This window comes from Mustela erminea, chromosome 9 (genome assembly GCF_009829155.1).
Source record: "Mustela erminea isolate mMusErm1 chromosome 9, mMusErm1.Pri, whole genome shotgun sequence".
NCBI classification, from domain to species: domain Eukaryota; kingdom Metazoa; phylum Chordata; class Mammalia; order Carnivora; family Mustelidae; genus Mustela; species Mustela erminea.
The window spans coordinates 71,666,568-71,689,582 of record NC_045622.1 but is presented as its reverse complement, the minus strand read 5'-3'; the positions used below and the strand labels follow the sequence as shown (position 1 = coordinate 71,689,582).

Below are 23,015 nucleotides of genomic sequence, written 5' to 3'. Positions count from 1 at the left end.
TAGGAGAGGAAGGAGCAGCTGTTGCCCCCAAGCCTGACCAGAACACAGCAATGGCATAAAGCAAGGTCTAGAGGTACATCTGGACCTTGGCCTCCCTGCTTTTTCCAGGGAGAAAATGGAAGGTGGCCATTTGAACAGACTAACAGGCTGACCCAGAGGCCTGTCTCGGCTGGGAAAGGGGTACCTGTTGGAGCCCCACATTTCTCCAGACACTGCAGACTGCTTAGGGTCTCAGCACCCTCCCCTCCCTCCACCAAGGGCTGCAGTGGGGCTGGAGGTAGGCCTTACCATGTGCCTTGGCCTTGTATAGTGCAGCCGTCAGCAGGAAGTTCACAATGTCTCCTGGAGCCACATCCTCCGCGCTCACGAGGACCACGGCACCGCCCACTGCCTTGCTGGTCACTAAGACACTGCCAGCGGCCAAGCTGGCCAGTTGGTACGGACCCTTACCTAGTGCTGGAGAGAAGGGGTCCAGTCGTGAGGCCTGCCTCCCTGGGCCTCTGCGCACCTCCCATCCTGCCAGAGGTGGGGAAAAGAGAGGGTACGAGAGAGCTACTTCCAGTCACTTCCCTTACCCTGGGCCCCAGGGAGCTCAGGTCCCCAAGAAGGAAAGGGCATGAGCTCTAGGCAGTCAGTCCTTAATGGGAAGTGACCCTCTGCACACCGCCTGAATAATTTCACTGGGAAAACCTGGGAACAGGGCCACCCACGGGAGACCTCTGCCCCACCCCCATGCCTGCAGATGTCCCACCACTGGCCTGTCATGCAGCCACCGCTCTAGTCAGGGTTACCTCTGGGACTCAACATCAGAGATGGTCTCTGATCACTCAACGCCTGAAGGATGAATGTCAGTGGGTCTCAGTCTCAACATCAGTGTTTACCTACTTATCTCAAATGTGTCTTTTTGTGGCTCTGGGTTCCTACCATTGCTGGTATAGGTTAGAGAGGGCCAGGGGTTTTCTAGACAGTTGCCTTAAAACCAACCTCCCTGCCTCTGGTGTCAGAGGCACCCCACCCCAGACTCCAGGGCTTCCTCCCCACAGGTGCCCGAATCCCCTTTCTAGACACACTCCCTGCTGGGATTAATGGCTCCCCATTACCCTCAGGATGGACTCCAAGGGCCCAGCTTGAATTCAGGGACCCTTCACACCCCACACTCCACCAACTCCCCACACCCTTGGCCCGCCACCTTGAACTTCTCTAGCGCTTCCTTAGAAGAGCCATGCTGTGCTCTACCTCATGCCTGTCCTCATGCTGCCCGCCCACTCAGAGGCGTCCTCCGTGGTTTGTGCCTGGCAAACGCCTACTCAACCTTTGGGGCCCAGCTCAAATGTCACCTCCTTGGAGAAGCTCTCCCTGCACCCTCTCCCGCCACACACAAACGTCATCCCTCCTCCTCAGCACTCCACCAGCCCCTGGAGCACAGCCTGCCCTGATCACGGCTCTTACGAGGAGGACCTTGGGGGTGGATGCACGTGTGTCTCCCGGACCACATGGGAAACAGGCAGCGTTGTGCTAGGAAACGCACAACAGTAAACTCTCAAACAAACAAACAAACAAAACCCCACTTTGCAGTGACTGCTGATTTCCACGGCTCATGGCAGGGGTCAGTTTCAAACCACCGACCGAATGTCTGAGAGCAGGCACACCCCATGGCTTTCTAGGGCCCATGTCAGCCAGCTCCAGCTCCAGCTCCAGCTCCAGAACGCCACTGGGACAGGTCTCTTTGACCACTGATTCCACAGCACCCAGCAAAGGGCCTGGACCGGAGAACATGTTGGTAGAAGAGCAGAGCAAGGAATGGATGGGTAGGAGGATGAGTAGGAGGACGATGCTAGAAACAGCTTGTCCTTTGCCAGTTACTGCCACCCAAAATGCCACAGAAGGGAGAAAACTCTTCTCGGAGTTGTCTCGCTGAAATGTCTTGCCTGATGTCAGACAGACCTTGCCTGTCCCAGGGACTGCAATTCTGTTACAGATTCATTCTTATTCATTACTCATTCTTGTAAGGAAAGCTTCCTCATAGCCAGGAGGGAGCCCTTGGCCCTCAGGAGTCCCTGGGGGGCTAACATTTTGGAGGGCCTGTAGTCCCTGAATTATTCTTCACACTGGCCCAGCTCTTATCTCGCAGACCCCCTCACTGATCTTCTGGCCTCTAGTCTGTCTCTCTCCATTTCACCTGCTATGCTCTGCTGGTGGGACATGTCTCAACCCCAAATCTGATAATGCATGTAACTGAGGACACAGCTTGGGACTAGGCTCGTATAGGCCTGTTCCTAGCGTGGTACCCGGAAGGGGAGGGAGCAGGGCTCAGAAGTCAAAGGTGAATGGTACCAAGGACCTGCCAAGCATCTAACTCTGCCAGGATCTGACTTTCCACCCTATTGCCTGTCACCTTGGTGACTAAACTGAATAATGAGTTCTCACACTGGACATTAGCCTCCTTTGGGTCTTTCGTTGCAACCGGTATTTTCACCCTAGCTACTGCAGAAGTTGGAGCATTTCCTGGTACCCTGTGACCTTGGCTAAATTGGAAGATGAATCTGACAGGCTGAACCAAGCTGTAGGTTTTGCCCCAGCCATCCTCAGAAAGAGCAGTTTGCAGTTGACTTCGCCTCTCGAACCTTCAGGAGACCCAAGACAATATTCCCATGAGCCTGATGAGCAAGTCTGTGATGGCCCTAGCGTGGCATACTGGTGGGAATGGGGTTTTTAACTCCCTGATGAAGCTGCCCTGGGTGAGAAAAACTCCCAGGAAGGTGGCCTGGCCTGGCCTCGAGAGAGGGACGGCAGAAGCTTCTAGAGACAGAGTTCTGGGGCAGCCCAGCCTCTACACTGTCTGGTTCTCTCCACTCGGTGCGGTCTCTCCTTGCACCTTGTCACAGCTCTTCCAGGGTCAGCGGATGCTGTCAGGGCAGCAGGGCGGGGCTGGTAGTACTCAGCGCCCCCAGGCTCCACTTGGGGCAGATGGGCTTACCTTTGTTAAAGAAGTCACAGTCATAGGCTGAAAGAGAGAACAAGACTTCTTGAGAAGCCTGGAGCAGATGGGCAGAGTCACGGCCCCTAACATCCCAGCTGTCCTAGATCTGGCCTGCCTCCCAAACTCCAAGATCTAGGCATGGTCATTGGACTCAGATATCTTAAGGTATAAGAAATACCACAACTCCTTGTGTGCCTGGTGCAGAGCTCAAAGGCTGGCCTAGAGGAGGCACTCAGCAAGTATCGAATGAGCGAATGGGTGAATGAGTGAATGAGTGTTGGACAGAATGTGGCATCTTGTGAGACCCCCAAAGGGCAAGGTCAAAATCAAGGAGTGGGAGCTCCAATCACAAGTGTTTTGGCAGGACCTTGAGGAATGCGAGCACAAGACAGAAGTTGGTATTTCAAGAACCTTCCGTGGAAGGGAATCAGGGACTTCCAGGAGCGAAGGCTTTTTCAGGCCCCAGTGTAGTGTCCATCAGGCTACAACAAGCTCCTCCAAATGTGTGCTCAGCGCACCCTCTAGTGGCCCAGATCAGCACCACAGGCTGTTATCCAGACGTCTCAGCCTTGGATTCTGTAGTCTACTGCAGCAAACTGGGGGACCTTGCAGGGGCACCTAAAGCCAGAAGCAAGGCCATGAGGGGCCAGTTGGATAGACCTTGGGTGAAGGCAGAAGGACCCTCCCTCACTCATAGGCATTGTCTAAAGAGAGCCACCAAATCCACCCCTTACCCCTAATGCCATGATCAATACTATCGCTTTGCATTTGGCACTGACCTCTAGAAAGAGCACTAGGCGTGAGATTGACCCACAGTGTGGCTATGGGAAAGGACTCCCTTTCCTTCATTTGTTGACTCAGAAGTCTGAACTAGAAATTTGGATGTTGGAGTCTCTGGTCAGTGGGAGGTAGCCCAGAAGAGTCAGACCTGAGTTAAAATTCCATCTCTCTCACTCTTCAGCTGTGCATACTGGGACAAGCTACTCAACCTCTCTGAAATTTAGCACCCTGCTCTATAATATGGGACCACCAGGGGTAGCTGCCCCACAGATTTGTGAGTTCTGGACTAGAGCAAAACAGTTGCTCACCTTGCGTCCAAAAGGGAAGGGGGCATCAGACACCTCTGTAATTAAGACACATAATTTTTTAATGCACTGTTTTAAAATTTTTTAAATTAATGCAAAATATCCACGATGAACCAAATATCAAAAATTTAAAACAAAGACAGGATCAATGATAGCGCCTAGCCAAGCCACATGAGATACTGAGGCAGAAGGGAAAATCAATACCATCGACTCTGTCATTACTTAAAACTTTGCTATTTTGTTCATCAAAGCCACAGATATTTTTACATTGAGTTTGATTTTTAAAAAATATTTCCTTAAAATGTGATTTATCTACATTACTGGTTTTTGGTGCCTCCTTAAATCTGGTGTCCCGGGTGAGGTGTCCCTAGCCCCGAATATCAATGAGCTAATGCGCAGAAGGCCCAGGGCCAGGCACACAGAGGATCCTGGGTAAATCTGGGCTCCCTTCTCCTTCATGAAGGATTTTTACTGAGAAATAGAGGGAGGGCCACCGAACACGGCCACAGAGCCTTTGCAGTGGAAGGGTCTCAGAGGAAACCAGTCAGAGAAAAGGGAGGCCAGAGGCCAGATTCTTCTCCATCTTTTTCCCAGCGTCATCCTTCCTGGAGCTCTCAGGGCTCAGGACAAGCCAGCACCCGTGTCCCCGTGAGAAATGACAGCAACCTCAGCGATAACACAGAGAACGGTGCCCCGTGCCTCACATGTGTCAGCTCCCTCAATGCTCGCAATGCCCTGCAAGGGAGGGCTCTTAGCCCTCACGCAGGAGTCCGAGTGTGGAGATCGGGCCCCAGGTCACCCTGCTGGGTGGGGCTTGGGCCTGAATGCAGAGAGTCTGGTCCCAGAGCCTGTGGGATAACCACTGCTCCCCAAAGTGAGGCGTGCTGGTGCCAGGAAGACCACTGGCGTGCAGGAACAAATAATAAAAAAATAATTGGTGCGTGAATAATGTAATGTTCTATATATTTTATTTCATTTTTTAAACATATTTACTCTGGTATCTGTTTGATGATGCACATGTATACTACCAACTGTGTGTGTGTGTGTGTGTGTGTGTGTGTGTGTGTGTGTATCTGTGTATGTGTATGAACGCATACTTGAAATATCTTTACTGGATGGAGCGTACAGCCCATCTTAGCTGACAAAGGCTTTTTAAGTTCCATTTGATCCTCACAACAAACCTGGTGGGGCAGGTTTTCTCATCCTACTTTTCAGATGATAAAGTTGACCCCCAGAGAGGTTGCGTGACTTGCTGGAGGCCACACTGCTTGCAAATGGCTGGTGTGGGTCTGAAACTCAGGGCTCCTGACTCCCCTGATAAAGTGGTTAAGAGCACATATTTGCAGCCAGACCACCTGAAGACAAGCCCTGGCTCCACCACTAACCCGTGTGACCTTGAGGGTGACACTGCATCTCTCTCGCTGTCTAACCTGTTTCTCAGCTGTGAAACAGGAATGAACTCCTACTTGATAGGGATTTTATGAATTTGGTGAAAGAGACGGGCACACTAGTTGGTGCCTAGCTGGTACCAAGTACTCCAGAACCCCAGCCAGAGTGATGGCGGCCTCTGGGCCTGCCCACAGAGGGCCCCCACCCCCACACAGGGTGATCGCTCTGGATACTCACGGCAGAGGCGTGGGGTCCGCCAGTCCACAGCTACCCCGTGCTGGCAGCACTGGTGGGCATAGGCGGACACGCTGGCACAGAGACACTCACAGTCACCACCCTGGCTGCACCCACAGGTGTCTGTCAGGCAGTTTGAATAAAACCAAGTGACGTCGACCTGGAGGAGGTCAGAAGTCAGAGGTCAGAGGACAGCTCCCAAAGATTAGTCCTTTGGCTTCTCAGCTAATACCTCCGGCAGCAGGGCTCTGTGTCCACACGAAGGGACTGCAGGCTGGGGAGAGCTACCCAGTGGGCTGAGGGCACACAGGGAGCCAGCTCAGAGGGAAAAACTCCACGGCCCAGGCAGACCCCACTTTTGAGAATTAAGCCCCCGCCTTCCACAGCCCTATGCTCTTGGATCCAGAAGCTAACAGTGAGGCTGAGAAACAGACATGGGCTATGGACACCCAGCCAGGGCCAGAGAGAGGCAAAGCCAGGCCAACGGCAGCCTTCGAGGTCCTGGGTGGGGGGTGCCATGCTCCGTCTCCACGGAGGGCAGAAGAGGCACAGGCTGACACGCCAGGGCACACGAGGGTTTGTGTCCACTGTGAGAGAAACTTCCTCACCAGAAGGAAGAGCCAGATTGAGATAGGTTTGAAAAAGGCATGGAAGCTGTTTTTCTGGCTGTCTGTCCTGGGTCACCTGGGGAAATAGGACAAGCTCATCGGAGCAAGCTGGAGGCAAGGGACTGGCAGAGGTGGGTCTCCTTTCTAGACCTGCGGTGCCTCTCCTGGGGCATGGGGGTGGGGGGTTCTGAGAGCAGAAGGAACCACAGGAAGGTGGGGAGGGGCTCGGGAGAACTGGGGCTGGGGTCCACTCACCACGGGGTGACAGATCTCAAACACCTCGCTGAGCAGGATGCTGCACTCCTTTCTGGCAAATGGTTCTCGGAGAGGATTCAGGACACACGTGTCCCAGGGGTCAAGGGTGTCTGGGCACTGCGAGGCAAAGGCAGGGCTGTTGATCTCCCTACCCCCACAATGCCTGGTGCCTCGTGTGGTGGACAGACTCTTAGCGTAGCTCCTTGATCCCCTGACTCCTGAGGCTTAAGTCCTTGTATAATCCCCTCCCCTTGAGTGTGGGAAGGATCCATGACTTGCTTCAAACAAACAAAAGAAGGCAGAGGTGGTGGGATGGACGCAGTTATGTGTACGTGACTACATAAGATGGTAGATCCCATCTCCCTGGACTCCCCCCACCTTAATGGCTGGGAGGAAGCAAGCAGCCATGGAGGGGCTCTCACATGGTGGGAATGGTGGGTGCTCCCTAGGAGCTGAGGATCCCCTCTGGCCATCAGCTAGCAAAAACGCTGAAGCTCTCCTCTCTGCTTCTCTAAAATGGCGGTAGGTAGAGCCTGCTCTCCTGAGGCTGCAAGAAGAGCGTTGTCCCACCTCAGGATTACACTGGGCTCCAAGCCATGACTGTTCCCTGATCCCGGTCTATATAAGCTCATCTTCATCTACTTCCCAATAGAGAATTAGGCACCTAGGATGACTCTGTCAAAGGCACATATGTAAACTCATATCACCACTCTCTGCTGCTGCACCCATGGCAGACATAACTAATCAATCGCAGATCTTCTTCTAGCTGAGCCTGTTGTGAGTCTTAAGTATTTCTCAACACAGCTTCCCAGGCCACCTCTTCTGACTGATCAGAGTTGTCACAAGAGATTAAATCCGGTTTCCATCCTTCTCCTGGCACAGTTCCTTCAGAGGACCACGGAGAAGATGGAACCTAGTCAAGTTCACCCAACAAGTCACTGGATGGCCCAAGACAAGAACCTAGGTCTCTCAGTCTCGGTTCAGTGCTGCTTTCCTCCATAGCTCACAACTCGGGGACCTCAGCCATCTCCCAAACCCCAGGGACATCCTCCACATTTCCGCCTCTGCTGAAGTTGTCCTCCCTCTCAGAGGCCTATTCCCACCTCCTTCAGGAAGCCTGCTCTGACTGCCTCAGTCCACATGGGTCTCTCGTGGACTCTCCTCTGGACCGACCTAGTGCCAGGCACTGGGGGCACAGAGATGGCTGAGAAGGTCTTGTTCAAACCAACCTCATCTTCCCTAGTAAGTAAGTGGTCGTCTCTCCTGGGACAAAGACTTTTTTTCCTCCTCAGCCCCCCACCCTCCCAGGAGGGCTTCATCCAAGCCACAGGTGCAGCCTGATGTGTGAGACAGGTGGTACATGTCCTTGGGCCACAGAACAGAGTCAAAGGCCTCTGGGTCAGAGGCGGGGAGAGCCGTTGACCAAGCAGTCCCACTCATACCAGTGTCCCTGACCTGGGGCCAGGTCCCCTCGGTCCAGCCGGGGCCCATCTGAGCAAGGGAGGAAGCCGGCCCGGGGAAGCTTTACCTCGACTGCAGCCCAACTGCTGCCAAACTCCTGGGGGTTAGTTAACTCTAAATTCTCTGGAGTCCTCATCTCATTGATGGTTTTTAAGTCGAAGTTCCCACACAGTCCCGCCAACTGGCCCTGAAAGAAGAGAGGACACCGCAGTCACCTGCAGGAACATGAGGGATGAGTGGTTGTCATGAGCCCGGGAGTCCGTCACAAGCCCGAAGCAACTTCTGGGGCCACGATGTAAAGAGGGAGAGGAGAAGAGTCAGAGGAGAAGGGCGCGGAGTCGGGTAGGGGCAGACAGGGAGGGAGGCATGATATTCCTGGCTCCTCAGTGAGGGGACAGCTCGTGTAAGGATGCCCGGTGGCCTGGGTCAGTTCCAGGTAGGAGCAGAGGGCCCTGGGAAGGTCACTGCTCATACAAGTACCTGCCACTGTGGCCCCGCCTGGATGTGCACTGTGGTTCTCTGGTCCCATAAGAGGGTGATGTGCTCCCTTGGGAAATGCACCAGTGTAAAAAACCCCGCTTGCCATGTGTGGACCTCCTGCTTCTCATCCAGGAAGCTCTCAGGACTCTACAGGGACAGAGATGGTCATTCCTGAGGCTGAGTGGCCCCCAACACCTCGGTCAGGTTCCCAGCTCCAGAAACACGCCTCCCTCACACCCTGACATTGACCGCTCTGTTTTTGACTCTGACCAAGGAGTTCAGTTGCTGACTTACCAGCCCCAACTTACCAGTCCCTGGCCCTCTTCTGCCCCAGCCCCTACTAACATACAGACTGTCTGTGCAACCTGAACCCGCACAGGGCCTTACAGGACTTCCCGAGTCGTCATCAAAGATAAGGAGAGAGTTCCCGACATTGATGGAAATAAACTTCCTGCAGATGAAGCCAGAGCTGTAGCAGTCTATGTTCTCAACAATCACAGAGAAACTGAGGTCCGACGTGCTCTGGGGAAAAGATAAGGGAGTTCAGTAAAGCCAGGGAGAGACAAGAGCCTGCAGACAGGCCCAGAGGTAGTGGGACATGGACTCTGATGTGGTTTCCAATCCACTCACAGCTCTTACTAACTGTGTGACTTTGGGCAATGGACTCCAGTTCTCCGAAGCTCAATTTCACTGTTGGGTGCCTAGTGCTGTGCTTAGCATGTACTCATCTCCAAAAAGTATCTGACGGAGGGAGGGAGGGAGGAAGGGGAGGGATGGATGGATGGACTGACAGACAGATGGATGGATGGCTATATAATGGGGATGGCTGGTGCTGACAGGGGTATAGGGCAGGGGTACTGTCTTATATACAAGAGGACAATTTGTAAGCCTTTTTGCAGGGCAAATTGCAAGCACCAAATAGCATCTTATGTGTATGCAGCTTTTTATGGCAATTCCACTTCTAAGATTCTAGAGATACATGCACAAAAGTATTCATTTAAATTATCAGCAACAATCTAAATGTCTGTCAATGGGGGGGATAATAAGACAAACTAGAGCGTGCTCTCTCTGTAGAATTTTACAGAAGGAAGAAAGATGTACTGGTAGTACAATGACTAAGGTATCTAGTATAAAGTGAATAAAGCAAATTGCAGAATCCTATCCATATGAACAAAGTACGTGTGTGCTTGTGTGTCTGTCTGTCTCACGGAATAAAATCTTACAGGATTCGCACCTAACTGTTATGAGCAGGGAATGGGAACAGAAGAGCTGTGAAGGGAAACATTTTTTTTTTTTTTAAGATTTTATTTATTTATTTGTCAGAGAGCGAGCGAGCGAGCGAGAGCGAGCACAGGCAGACAGAGTGGAAGGCAGAGTCAGAGGGAGAAGCAGGCTCCCTGCGGAGCAAGGAGCCCGATGCGGGACTCGATCCCAGGACGCTGGGATCATGACCTGAGCCGAAGGCAGCTGCTCAACCAACTGAGCCACCCAGGCGTCCCAAACATTTATTTTTAATATATGCTTCTATATTATTTTAAATACCGGTGCAGAGCATGCATTATCTTTGAAATTTAAAAATTAAAATAAGTTCAATTATCTATCTTTCGGGGTGACAGAAATTATGTGAAAGACCGCCATACTGTGCCTTCCACATAGCTAGGACTCATTCCCAAAAGGTCTGTTATTATTATTACTCTGACTATTACATAATGAGACAGGCCCTTAGCAAAATCAGGGTCCCCTGGGTGTGTCTCTCCCACCTGCCTTGTTGGTACCCCTTTTCTTGAGGATCCTGCCTCTACTGTGCACCCCCCCAAATCACCATCCCTTTTCCTTCACCAGGAGCTGACGGATTTTGCATACCAAACCTCCCAAGATTTCTTGGTTCAAACCTGACACCCCACCGCCCAGTGGGGTGACCTCAGGCAAGACACCCAACTCCCCTAAGCCTAAATTGCTGCCTCTATAACATGAGATAAGAAACTCTACTTCGTAGGGTTGCTGTGAGAATTAAGTAAAGGAATCCATGAGATTGGCTCAGGAGACCACCAGGCATACAATAAAAGCTCAAAAAACATGAGATCCTCTTACAGACAGGAAAAGGCTTGGGATCCAGCGGGGCAAGGCTATAACAGTGAGCGGCCAAGCAGTGGGGGATTATAGACTGGTGAGCTCTGTCTAGCCCTGAGCCTGCCCCTCAACACTTCCTTTAGTCTCTAGGTAGCCCTACCCCCAGGCTTAGATCCCTCCATCCGCCCCATTAGGCATCAGACTGGAGTCTAGAACGTCACCCTGCCGGACAGGTCCTCGGCTTCGGCTGCCCCGGGTCCCCACACAGCCGGCTGGGCAGATACATCCAGGAGCTCACCTTGACCAGGTGCACTTTGCATGCCCCCACGAAGTCGAACGGGAGCCCATCGAACGTGCGGTAGTGCCGGTCTCCATAGGCCGTGCAGGTGGACGCACAGGGGTGGAGCGCACACAGGAACGAGCCCCGCTGGCACACACTGAAACACAAGGGCCCAGACCAGCTCACAGGGCCCACGCCACACACGCTTGGAATATCCATGCCAGAGCCCCTGCCTATCTGCCCACTCTGTGCCCCCGGCCTGGGGAGGTGGGGGCGGTCACAAACACCATCGACCTCCAACAGAAGCAGGAGGTCACAAAACCACATTTGTGTTAACATTTATAAAAACGCCCCCCAGATTTGTGTATATACACACATCCCTGTATGGCACACAAACACACAACATGGGTATGAACATGGGGGAAGGGGGAGCACTGGATGGAGCTCACAATCATGCTTCTTATATCCATCCTCATCGCCAGCCAAAAGCAGAGCCTGAACAGGACCCTCACTTACCAGGTATGGCAGGGGGACATGACCTGGTCCCCGGGGAAATACTCTTTCCCCCTCCAAGTGCATGGGCAATCCTCTGGCAAGAAACATGCGTCCCCGTGTCTGAGTAAGCTGTGGGGACACAGCAAGCAGGTGGTCAAGCCAGCATGCTTCCAATTTCTGCCACTTATGGGGGACCCTGCCTCCACATGGCTACCATAAGGCAGCTCTCAGAATTTGCTCCAGAAGAAACTGACCATGTGCCCACCTACCATCCTGCTGCTGCCCAGAGCAGGTCAGAGGTACCTTGGTAACTGGAAAAACCAAAGACTGGGCCCATCTCGGAAGCCTCTGCCATCCATCAGGAAGCAAGGCTCAGCTCTACCAGTCACATCCCCCTGAGTCAGGCTGGATGCCAGTTACCCTTTAGGCACTAGCTGTACATTAACAAACAGATAATGAACATGGGCATTGGCCCTCCATGAGCAACCAGCAGACCTGCACTAAAAAGAAATGTTAGGGATGCCTGGGTGACTCAGTTAGTTAGGGGTCTGACTCTTGATTTTGTCTCAGGTTAGGATCTCAGGGTCCTGAGATTGAGCCCCTCACTGGGTTCTGCCTGCTTAAGATTCTCTCCCTCTCCCTCTCCCTCTGCCCTTCGCCCACCCTGCTCACATGCATGCCCTCTCTCTCTCTCAGAAAAAAGAAAGATGTTAAAGAAAGCTTTTCACGGGCGCCTGGGTGGCTCAGTGGGTTAAAGCCTCTGCCTTCAGCTTGGGTCATGATCCTGGTGTCCTGGGATCGAGCCCCGCATTGGGCTCTCTGCTCAGCAGGGAACCTGCTTCCTCCTCTCTCTCTGCCTGCCTCTCTGCCTACTTGTGATCTCTGTCTGTCAAATAAATAAATAAATGAATAAAATCTTAAAAAAAAAAAAAAGAAAGAAAGAAAGCTTTTTAGGAAGATGGAAACTCAGATTCATAGGAAGGAATGAAGAGCTCTAAAAATAGAAAATATGTTGGTAAATAATTCTGGAAATTGCTTCCTAATTTCTCTAAGAGATAATGGAGCATTTAAAGCAAGGTTAATATGAATGAATTATGAGGTTTACAAAATACATAGAAATAAAATGTATGAGAATAATAGCACAAAGGACAAGAAGTAAGTAAATGAAAGTATACTGGTACAAGTGTTCTACAGAAAGTGGTAAAATATTAATTCACAGTAGACTGATAAATGAAAGATACATATTCTTATCTCTAGAAAAAAACACGAAAAATGCCAAGATATGTAGTTAAAATGAAATAAAGGAAATAAAATGGAATGTTAAAAAATAACTCCCCCAAAGGCAGAAAAGACAAAAAAATAAAAAATAAAAAAAAAAACCAATACAACAGATATTTAAAAAAAAAAAAAAAAAGAGAAGGAGACAAACAGATAACAAATAACAAGATGGTATATTAAATCAAATCCAATTACATTAAATCAAAATGTATAAACTCTTCAATTGAAAAGGTAGAAACTGTAACATTGGCTGAAAAAGCAAGACCCGAATGCATTGTTTACAAAAGACACAACTGAAATATAAAGGCAAAGAAACATTAAAAGTAAAATTATAGGAAAAAAATGCCATGTAAACACCAGTTATAAGAAAGATGAAGTGGCTTTATTTACATCAGACAAAGCAGACTTCAAGCCAAGTAGCATTAACAGAAATAGGAGGGATAGTTCATGACAACAAATGAGTCCATTTATCAAGAGAACATAACAATTTTGAATGGGCATGCACCAAGTAACAAAGCTTAAAAACAGAAGCAAAAACTCATAGAAACAAAAAAGAGAAAGAAACAAATCCACAATTATAGTTAGAGATCTCAACACTCCACTCCAGTAATGACAGAACAAAAAAATTTTCAAAGATGCTAGAGAAATTAACAACTCTGACAAGCTCTTGACTTCACTGACAATTTAAAAACTCTGTAGTGAACAAGATGGAGTAACTCGGGTCAAGCAGTGGACTGTGTTGAACAGTGACTCAAGCAGCTAAGGGCATTGCAGCTGTGATCACATTATCGCTGAGACCAGCACCAGCAAATGACACACTCAGAACTGATAACCAGCAGAAACACAGGATGTCCATCTACTAAGGCCCAAGGCTGATTATATCTCTCTTAAAGGGGAGGATTTTTGCTGCAAACTGTCAGATGATTAGAGCCCCACAACGGACTCTCCGCTCTGCGGGGAGCCTGTTTCCTCCTCTCTCTCTGCCTGCCTCTCTGCCTACTTGTGATTTCTGTCTGTCAAATAAATAAATAAAATCTTTTAAAAAAAATTTGTAGAGTGAGCTAAAGCAGTGCTTATGGAAAAATTTATGGCTTTAAATGCTTATACTAGAAATAACAATTTAACAAATGTAAGAGCAAATTAAATCCAAAGTAAGTAGTAGGAAGAAAATAAAGATTAGAGCAGAAATCAGTGAAATAGAAAACTATGGGGAAAAAAATCAATGGAACCAGAGTAGGGTAGGGTCTTTGAAAACAGCAATAAAATCGACAACCCCTTGCCTAGACTGGATAGTAAGAAAAAGAGAAAAGACTCAAATTACTAATATCAGGAGAAAAGAGAAAACATCATTGCAGGTCCTACAGATATTAAAAGGAAAATAAGGAAATACTTTAATGATGTAGAGTCAATAAATCTGACAGCTTAGATGGAATGGACAGCAAAGACATCAAATACCTATGAATAAGTTCAATAACATATGTGCAAAGCCTTTCCATGAAAAGTACGGAACACTGCTGAGAGAAATTAAAGGAGACCCAATAAATGGAATAATGCCACATTTGTGCATTGGTGGACATGCTAGAGTGAAGATGTCAGCTCTCGTCAAACTGACTTCTAGATTCAACACAAAACCAATCAAAATCCCGGAGGCTTTTCTGTAGAAATTCTCTAAATTTACATGGAAATGCAAAGACCTAGGAGTGTCCAAAAATCCTGAAAAAGAACAAAGTTGGAGCACTATGACTTTCTAATTTCAAGACTTAATATAAAGCTTCAGAAATCAAGACTGTGTGATACTGGCCTAAAGACAGACAAAGAGATTAATGGTACAGAATAGAGAGTCTTAAAATAGACCCACATTTAAAGAGTCAATTGATTTTTTTTTTAACAGAGGGACTGAAGCAATTCAATAAGGAGAGAAGAGTCTTTTATTAAAATGGGGCTAAAACTGCAGGATAGCCATCAAAAAAGAAGTAAAATGAAATTTGACTCCATTCTACAATATAGAATCATTTCAGGTAGATTATAGATCCAATGCAAAAGCCAAAATTGTAAAGCTACCAGAGGAAAACATCAGAGAATGTCTTTGTGGCCTTGGAATTGTAACTACTGAGGACATGCAGAACACTGATTCTAAAGGAGAAAAATAATAGATTAGATGTAACCAAAATTTAAAACTTCTGCTCATCAAAAGTTTTTAGGCTTATTAAGATATATTAAGTAGGGGCGCCTGGGTGGCTCAGTGGGTTAAGCCGCTGCCTTCGGCTCAGGTCATGATCTCAGGGTCCTGGGATTGAGTCCCGCATCGGGCTCTCTGCTCAGCGGGGAGCCTGCTTCCTCCTCTCTCTCTCTGCCTGCCTCTCTGCCTACTTGTGATCTCTCTCTGTCAAATAAATAAATAAAATCTTTTAAAAAAAAAAAAAGATATATTAAGTAAACAGACAAACCACAGGCAGGGAGAAAATATTTGCAATGTATATATTTGATGTGGAAAGAACTCTAACTCAATTTAAGATGATTTATTTATTTATTTGACAGACAGAGATCACAAGTAGGCAGAGAGACAGGCAGAGAGAGAGAGGAGGAAGCAGGTTCCCCACTGAGTAGTGAGCCTGATTCAGAGCTCCATCCCAGGACCCTGGGACCATGACCTGAGTGGAAAGCAGAGGCTTTAACCCACTGAGCCACCCAGGTGCCCCTCTAACTCAATTTAAAGAAAATAGCCAACCAAATAAGATATGGGCAAAAGACTTGAAAGGACACTTCACAAAGGAAGATATGCAAATGGCAAAAAAACACATGAAAAGATACTCATTGTCATTAGGGAAAATTACCAGTTAAAATTACAAATTAAAATAATAAGGAGAGACAACAAGCAACGAGTACCTTTCATGGGTACCTATACATGAGCGTTCAAATTTGTCAAAGCTTAGCAAACTGTATGCTTAGCAGCTACACATTTCACTGTTTATAAATTATGCCTCACTTTAAAGAAATTTAAAAGGGAAAAAAAGCAGTGAAGCATCACAAGTTGACTAGAAGCTGTGTAATTAAGGGGAGCCACCATTTTGTTGGGGGAACTCCTAAAATGTCAGCTTCTATAGACTTTTTTTTTCTCTTGGCCCAGCCCAATTTCAAGAGAAGAACCCTTTTCATCTCCAACCTAGGAGGCAGAAGCTTCAATGCCACTACTGAGGGATCCAATCTGCTGAAGAGGGCTGGGGTCCCACTAGGTTTTCATTTAATCTCCCTGTTTTCACTCTGCATCCCTCCTGGTGCTCCTGAGATCAAAATCTCTGATGTGGTTGGTTTCTGCAGAAACTTTTACCATCTTTCTCCTGCTGAGTGGGGTTAGGGCAGTTGTGTGACCCCAGGGCCTGGGGGAGGAGGCCTGGGGGGTTGACAGCCTCTTACAGAGACTTGATGGGATATCCTCCTGTCTCCCTCCCACCACCCCACCTTCTGAGGTGCCTGGAGCCTCCTGTCCCTGAAGCTGTCAACACAACATAGGTTGTTTCTCCTTGGCCTCCTCCTCTGCAAGCAGCAGCTGTCAATGGTGGCTCTGCAAGGTCAGTTTCCACACATCCACCCTTGCTCGTTCTTCAAAAACTATTGACCCATCTTGTGCCATTGTCATTCCCATGCCTGGCCTCTTTGTCCCTGGAGACTCAGAGGTTTTTTGTTTTGTTTTGTTTTTACTCCATTACCAGCATTTTATTGTGGGAAGAAGCAGGAAAAAACCCAAGAGTTTAAACCACTGTTTTCCCTGAAGCCACTTAACCTTCCTAAGCCCCTGTTTTTTCAAGCATGAAACAGGGGTAATGACGACTTCTTCAAGGTCATTATGAGAATTTCGTTACAGACTTGGGCACACTGCCCAGCACTTAGTAGATACACAATAAATATTGGTTTCTTGTCCCTCCTTTACCCATAATTGCATCAGCCACCAACAGTGGGCTGACTCACACCTTCTACCTTGAGCCCAGGCCTTGTCTCTTGCCACCTCCTGAGGGGTCTTCCCTGCTGCCCACCATTCACTGGTCCCTCCTGGCCCTATGCAGTCCTGCTTCGGTCCCTGAACTCCTGCTGCATGCCCACCCTAGAGAGAAGCTTTGGCCTCTGTCCTCAAGGGGCTCGTAGTCAGTGGTGCAGCCTCTCCTGACCTGTTAAGGGATCTTCTCACTTCAGGGTCCCCTTAGGGGTCATCTACAAATGCACGGCATCCAAATGAGGAAGACAATGCTCATCTGCTCACAGGTAGTGCTTACTCTGTGCTGTTTTACAAATGAGGAAACTGAGACTCAAGGAAGTTATTAACTCACATAGTAAGTGGAGGAATCAAGATTCAAGCCTGACTCCAGAGTCTGGGCTCACAACCCCTGTACAATACTGCTTAGTGACGCCAGGGCCCTTGGCTCAGCGCCAGCCCCTCTGGGCAGGAGTCATGGGCCCTCACTGAACACATGCGGCCAGTTCGGGGAGGTCACAGGGACAACTGAGCCCAGCTCTCCCAGTTCCACCGGGCCTCTGTGGCCTTGCTGCCAGGGTTGGTAATGAGCAACCCTTAGTTCCTGACCCCACGGGCTGCGGCTCTCCCTGTCCTCAGAGAGGCAGGCTTATACATGCAAGGCCAGTACCTCAAGAGGCCTTCAATGACAGACCTTCCTCACAAGCTCCTCTGGGGCCCATGTGGCAGCCGGTATTATCCGCACCCTGCCAGCTGGGCCTGGGATGCTGTGGCTGCCCTTGCCGAGAAAGGGGAAACTCGTCACCCACATGATGACCTCTGTTTAGGGAACCAGACCCCTGGCCTCATGGAGCTGGCATGCTCTGGCCGAAGGGCAGGATCTGGGGTAAGCAGAGCCCGGTACGAGTCCCGGCTCCTGGGCCGCCCACTTCCCTCCACCCTGCCCTTGGCCTCTGTTTCTTCGTCTGCAAGATGAGAGTAATGATCCTTCCTTCCTTTCTCCCAGAGAGGCTCTGAGGTAATAAGAACAAGTTGTTTAATGAACAGTAGCGCTCTCGCTGACTATTCCCTCCCCTTCCCACCCTGAGCCCCCCCTCACTCCCCTTGACTGCCAGGCCTGGGCCAGAATTCCCAGCTGACCACCGATCTCTGGCCTGACCGAAGGACACAGCCCTGGGCCGCCAAGTCATGGGATCAGGCACCCAGCTTCTTCTCAGCCCAGACCTGAAGCAAGACTAGAGTCAGGAAGGAGCCCTAGCAAAGCAGGAAGCCAGGCCCCAGCAGCCCCCTCAGCTGGTGCACCCACGAGGCCACAACTCTAGCTCACATGACGTCTGAGGCACCTGGGAAGGAGACTTTCCAGTGGGTGGGCCTTGCTTTTTGGAGTATTACAGGACCCCAGCCCACCCCCCGGGGGGGACCCATTGACCTCCATGGGAAAAGGGGCTGAGAAGTGAAGCTGGTGTCTCTCCCATGGGCTTCACCCCTCCGGGCCTCTGCAGCAGGCTGCACACCCCATTCAGTGCTTTCACTTCTGTCGCTCGTGTGTTCCCCAGGACAGCCCGGTGAGGTAGCAGGCATTATTATTATTACTTCCATTTTAATGATGAAAAACTGAGCCTCAGAGAGGTTCGGCCTTTTCCTTATCCCAGGTCACACAATGGGAAGAAGCAGAGTCAGGGAGAATATACTCCGGGTTGGACCCCGCACCACCGCTCTTTCTCAGGTCCTGTGCCGGCCATTCCGTGATCACTGGCCAGCCCCGGGCTGGGGCCACCCCGCACGGCTGTGTCAGGGATTCCCTGCCCCTCCCTCTGCCTTGTGGCCCCTGGCTCTGCCCGCCTTCAGGAAAGCGTGACCCTGAAGCCTGGGTACGTACCCTGGGGGGCAGGCACAGCCCGAGAGGCAGGGGCCAAGGGCTGGCACGCTCAGGTTCAGCAGCTGCTGCTCACACGTCCTCTCTCTGCTCAGCTCGGGGTCGGTGTGCAGGTCGCTGCAGTTCACGAAGACCTGGCCCACCGGGCAGGGGGTGGCTGCCGGAGAAGAGGATGGCTGCTGGCAGGAGCTTGGATGCCCAGCAGGATGTTTGGAACACCTGGTCCCAGGGGTGGCAGGGGTGGCCGGGGAGGCCGGGGGACCCAACAACTGGAGGGTAAGGGAGAGAGGGGCTGTGATGCTTTCAGGGGCACTCCTTGGGTTCCCTTGGGCTGCGGGTGTCACACAAGACAATCACCCCCTCTACCAGCACCAAGAGTGCCACATCCTCTCCACTGGGGACTGTTCCGGACACACCACATGCACACTCTTGCTGAACCCTGCAGCAGCTCTGTGAGGTATCACCATCCCCCATTTCCCACCTCATGGAAAGAAGTCACTTGCGCTTTCCAAGGCACGATAAGGTGAGAGGACGTGCCCCCAGAGAGACCAGGAGAAGAGCCCGAGGAGGAGAGCGATGCAGTGTGAAGGGGTGGCCAGAGGACTTTCGGCCACGGGGAGGTCAATTCCCCATTACCCATGATTCTATGCCGTAAACTTCCTCTCTCTCCCTAAGCCTTTGGTCAAGTCAGCTGTGCACACCTGCAGCTTGTGCAACTGATCTTTTTTAGGGAAATCAATAAAGGGGAGGTGAGTTCCACGCCCAGCTTAGGATGGAGCAGAGAGAAAATAGCCACAGGAGATGAGATAGAAGTCCCAAAGGGAAACAGTCTGACAAAAAAAGAAAATCACAGAATTTAAGGTTATAAACAAAAGAGGAAGCGAAGGCTCAGGGAGGTGAAGTGAGTTACCCAGGGCTGCACAGCTTGCAAGCCCTGGGCTACGTCTGAACTCAGGGCGGCCAGACTCTGGAGGTCCTGATCCAAGCCACTTGCCGTAGGATTACTCTCTGACCCTTCTGTGCCAATCCCATCCTTGGTGGCCCTCCTCGCCCCCACACTCCCGGCCCCTATTCCACCTCCACATTCCTCACAGGCCATGCCTCCCTATTGTCTGGAACGGCCTCAAATATGCAGGCTGTCCTCCCCATCTCTGTGACCCCCAGGTCTAGCACATGACTCGAGAGACAGTCAGCCTCCGTGGAATGACCAGCAGCTCAGACTGAGGAAACCCAGGACCCAGGGGAGGTCACCTCTGCTGGGTGCCCCTGAGGGAGACAGTCTCAGCCCCTCCTTCTTGGGAAGCAGGAGGGACAGCTACTGGGGTGGGGCTGAGGATGGGCCAGAATTTCTGGACTCTACCCTCCAAACTGGCGCCTTTCCCAAGAAGTCGAGGAATACAGGAGGCTCAGTGTGGGGCAGGACATGGCCGGGCTTTCCCCTCCTGGTCTGTCCCCAAGCTCCCCACTCTCCTCTCCATAACCCCACTAGCATGGAGGAGCCCCCAGAAGCATCCCTCATCTTCCACCTTACCTGGTGCTCTGCTATCACAGCTCATGACTCCATCTTTGCAGTGGCTGTGGAGAAGGGGGAGGGGGTGCCCTGGGATTAGCCGACTCAGACGGACATCCCCACTCTGTCCCTGGCTCCCTGCGCAGAGGCGAAAGGTGAGCACTGCTTTGTGGAAAGATCTGCTGGGCTTTATTGTCTTCGGTCAGTCAGCAACTTCCGTTTAAAGCAAGGACACTAACGCTGCTATCTAGGGGGCTCACCAGTGGCCCAGAGACGGGATGTCGCTGTCTCCAGGGGGATAGTCCATTCCTTGAAAGTGACAGGAGCACTGGTTCCTGTAAAACCCAGGGCCAGAGAGAAGTGAGCTGACTCAGGGGCTGGGGCAGCGACTGTGGAGGACAGGGACCCCACCCCTCAGCAGCCGGCAGCAGAAGGACACAGAGAAGTAATGGCGTCTGCCGTGACAGGTGACACATCTCCGGGGAGTGGGGAAGCCAGACTGGCACCGAGGACAGAGGTCAGGGTCATCCACCTTCACAGTCTGAACACCAGGCTAGGCCCTCCAAATACGTCATCTCATCTGTTCCTCACAGGGTCCCTGATGCTGTCTTTCGGCTCCTCTTTGTAGGTCCACTGAGGGCAAAGACCATTTCCTCCTCCTACACCTCCCACAGCCCCTGCCAGTCCTGGCCAAGTGCAGGTCTTAGAGCAGAGTAGGTGAGGACTGGAAGGGATGTCTGCATTCCTCTGACCCCTGTGTTTCTCAGTCACCTTCTGCCTCTCCAACCCCTCCCCCATAGAAACCTCAAAGGCCCCCTTGTTGCCAATACTCAACTGCAGGGCATGGGGATTTCAAAGGAGGGCCCTATAGCTTGAAAAGGCCTTGAGAGATTCCAGTACACCCCCTACAGAAGCCTCTCTCCAGGCCCCATCCCTCGGTGAATGTGATACCATTTTAGGGGAGAAACAGATCAAGAGGGGACCGAGGGCTTTGCCAGTCCGCACTGGGATCCTATGAGGTCACCACCTCCCACCTCTGCCTCCAGCCACACTGAGAACATGCCACAGCCAGCCTCAGGGCTGTCCCTGTCCCCTCGGCCTGGAGCACTCTTCCCTCAGGTCCCCCCATCTTTGCTCGCGTGTCACCTCAGCAGAAAGGCCTTCCTTCCGTGCTCACCTCATGTGACATAACAGTAACCCCTCCCTGCATGTTTATAGCCTGTTACCACCAGACCCCTTAAGTGTCGGTTTATTTATTAATCTGTCTTGGCACAAGAATGTGAGCTCCATGAGGGCAGGATTCTGTTTTGTTTATTGCTGAATTTCCAGGGCCTAGAATTGTCTAGAACATACCAGGTGATCAGTAAATGTTTGTGAAAGGAAAGGGGAGATGAAGGGAGAGAGGCTGCCTCTGTGGGGCTGTTATTCCCTCTCATGGGGAAGCCAGGCTGGAGTTCTAGGCCTAAAGAGCTAGAGGTGAGGAAAAAGGCCTGAGAAGGGAAGAAACCCACCCACCCAGCCACCCATCAAGCTCTATCCTGTGACTACGAGATGAAGCAGGGACATGAGAGCTGCAGCCTCTCTGCAGCTCCCCAGCCCCAGATGCCCTAGAGACCCTCAGCCCTCCCCCAGCCCTCCTCCCAGACAGAGGTCAAGTAAGCCAGCTCACCTAGGGACACAGAGGTCAGCCTGGGTATCCAGATAGGTATCCGGTGGGCAGGTACAGCCTTCTACACACTCGTCCCCACTGAGGTCGCTGTTGCCTCCAGCCCCACAGGCCACGGGGCTGGCCAGGTCCTGGCAGGTTTGTCCACACAGGGCCACACAGGGGCTGTACTCTTTGGTGGCCCCACAGGACAGTGCTGTAGTGGGAAATGAAACCGCATGCTTTGTCTCCCTCAGCCCCACAACTGCGTGGGGGTGGGGTCATCAACCTAACGAGGAGAACTGAGAACCTGAGAAGACATTTGTTCAAGGTCACACAGCAGATCAAGGTCAGCCTTGGGATTTGAATCCAGGTCTGATTGCCATGTCCCACCTCCTCCCACAATGGCAGAGAAGCAGTGGTGAGCCCCCCTTCCCAAGCCCAGTCTGGACCCTGCCATTGGCGTTTCTTTTCCTCTGCAGGGTGTTTCCTCTCAGGCAGTGATACTGGGGGAGGGTAGAGTTCACCCCTCACCCCTGCAACCGCCCCATCAGTCACACACCAGCACACGCACACAGTAGAGCACACGCACACACACAGGTGGGTATTACACACACCGCCCTCCTTCTCACTTTCAAGTCTCTAGCACACATGGTCTGTGAAGGTCAATTGTGCTCTAGTTAGCAGCCTCTTAGGGCCCTCTGTCCGAAAACTGCAGGCTTCCCTCTCCTCATATGGCCAGCAGCCCTCTCCCTCAGGGTCTCCTGCCCCCCACAGAGTCAGACAGTCAAGCTCAGCTCTTCTCACCCAGGCTACACATCAACGTCTCCATTTAAAAATGCGGATGCCCAGCTCCATGGCCAGATATGTTGTTCTCATTGATACTGAATGTGGCGCAGATATGTGCATTTATTTTAAAAGCTCCTGGGCGCCTGGGTGGCTCAGTGGGTTAAGCTTATGCCTTTGGCTCAGGTCATGAACTCAGGGTCCTGGGATGGAGTCCCACATCAGCCTCTCTGCTTAGCGGAGAGCCTGCTTCCCCTCTCTCTCTCTGCCTGCTTCTCTGCCTACTTGTGATTTCTCTCTCTGTGTTTCAAGTAAATAAATAAAATCTTTAAAATAAAATAAAAGCTCCTATGGTGAGTCTAATGTGCAGTCGGGGTTACAAACAACTGGTCCTGTCCAGTCACCTGGAGAAACTGACTCAGAGAGGGGGCAGGGCCTTGTCAGGAACACATAGCAAATACCTGCAGGACTGGCACAGAACACAGGTCTCCTGAGTCCCAGGACATTTTTTTTCATTTCTTTGACATTTGCTAAGAGCTTACTGCGATTGGGGCCCTGTGCTAGGGCTGGGGGTCCAGAGACAACTGACACCTGGGGAAGAGTGTGGCCCAGGTGT

At 51.0% G+C, this 23,015-nt stretch overlaps 1 protein-coding gene across 1 annotated transcript in view; it reads right to left on the bottom strand.

Annotated features, from left to right (window-relative positions):
* The window catches only part of OTOG (otogelin), a 76,605-nt gene that overhangs the window by 29,556 nt on the left and 24,034 nt on the right, over positions 1 to 23,015 (bottom strand). Inside the window, exons 20-32 of the mRNA XM_032358182.1 lie at positions 21,638 to 21,830; positions 20,229 to 20,303; positions 19,990 to 20,033; positions 18,462 to 18,615; positions 11,359 to 11,466; positions 10,861 to 10,999; positions 8,880 to 9,014; positions 8,493 to 8,639; positions 8,080 to 8,199; positions 6,552 to 6,668; positions 5,692 to 5,848; positions 2,978 to 3,004; positions 289 to 456 (exon numbers count right to left, since the gene is read on the bottom strand). Coding sequence (XP_032214073.1) covers positions 289 to 456; positions 2,978 to 3,004; positions 5,692 to 5,848; positions 6,552 to 6,668; positions 8,080 to 8,199; positions 8,493 to 8,639; positions 8,880 to 9,014; positions 10,861 to 10,999; positions 11,359 to 11,466; positions 18,462 to 18,615; positions 19,990 to 20,033; positions 20,229 to 20,303; positions 21,638 to 21,830 — 1,584 coding nt within the window. The remainder of the gene's footprint in view (positions 1 to 288; positions 457 to 2,977; positions 3,005 to 5,691; positions 5,849 to 6,551; positions 6,669 to 8,079; positions 8,200 to 8,492; positions 8,640 to 8,879; positions 9,015 to 10,860; positions 11,000 to 11,358; positions 11,467 to 18,461; positions 18,616 to 19,989; positions 20,034 to 20,228; positions 20,304 to 21,637; positions 21,831 to 23,015) is intronic.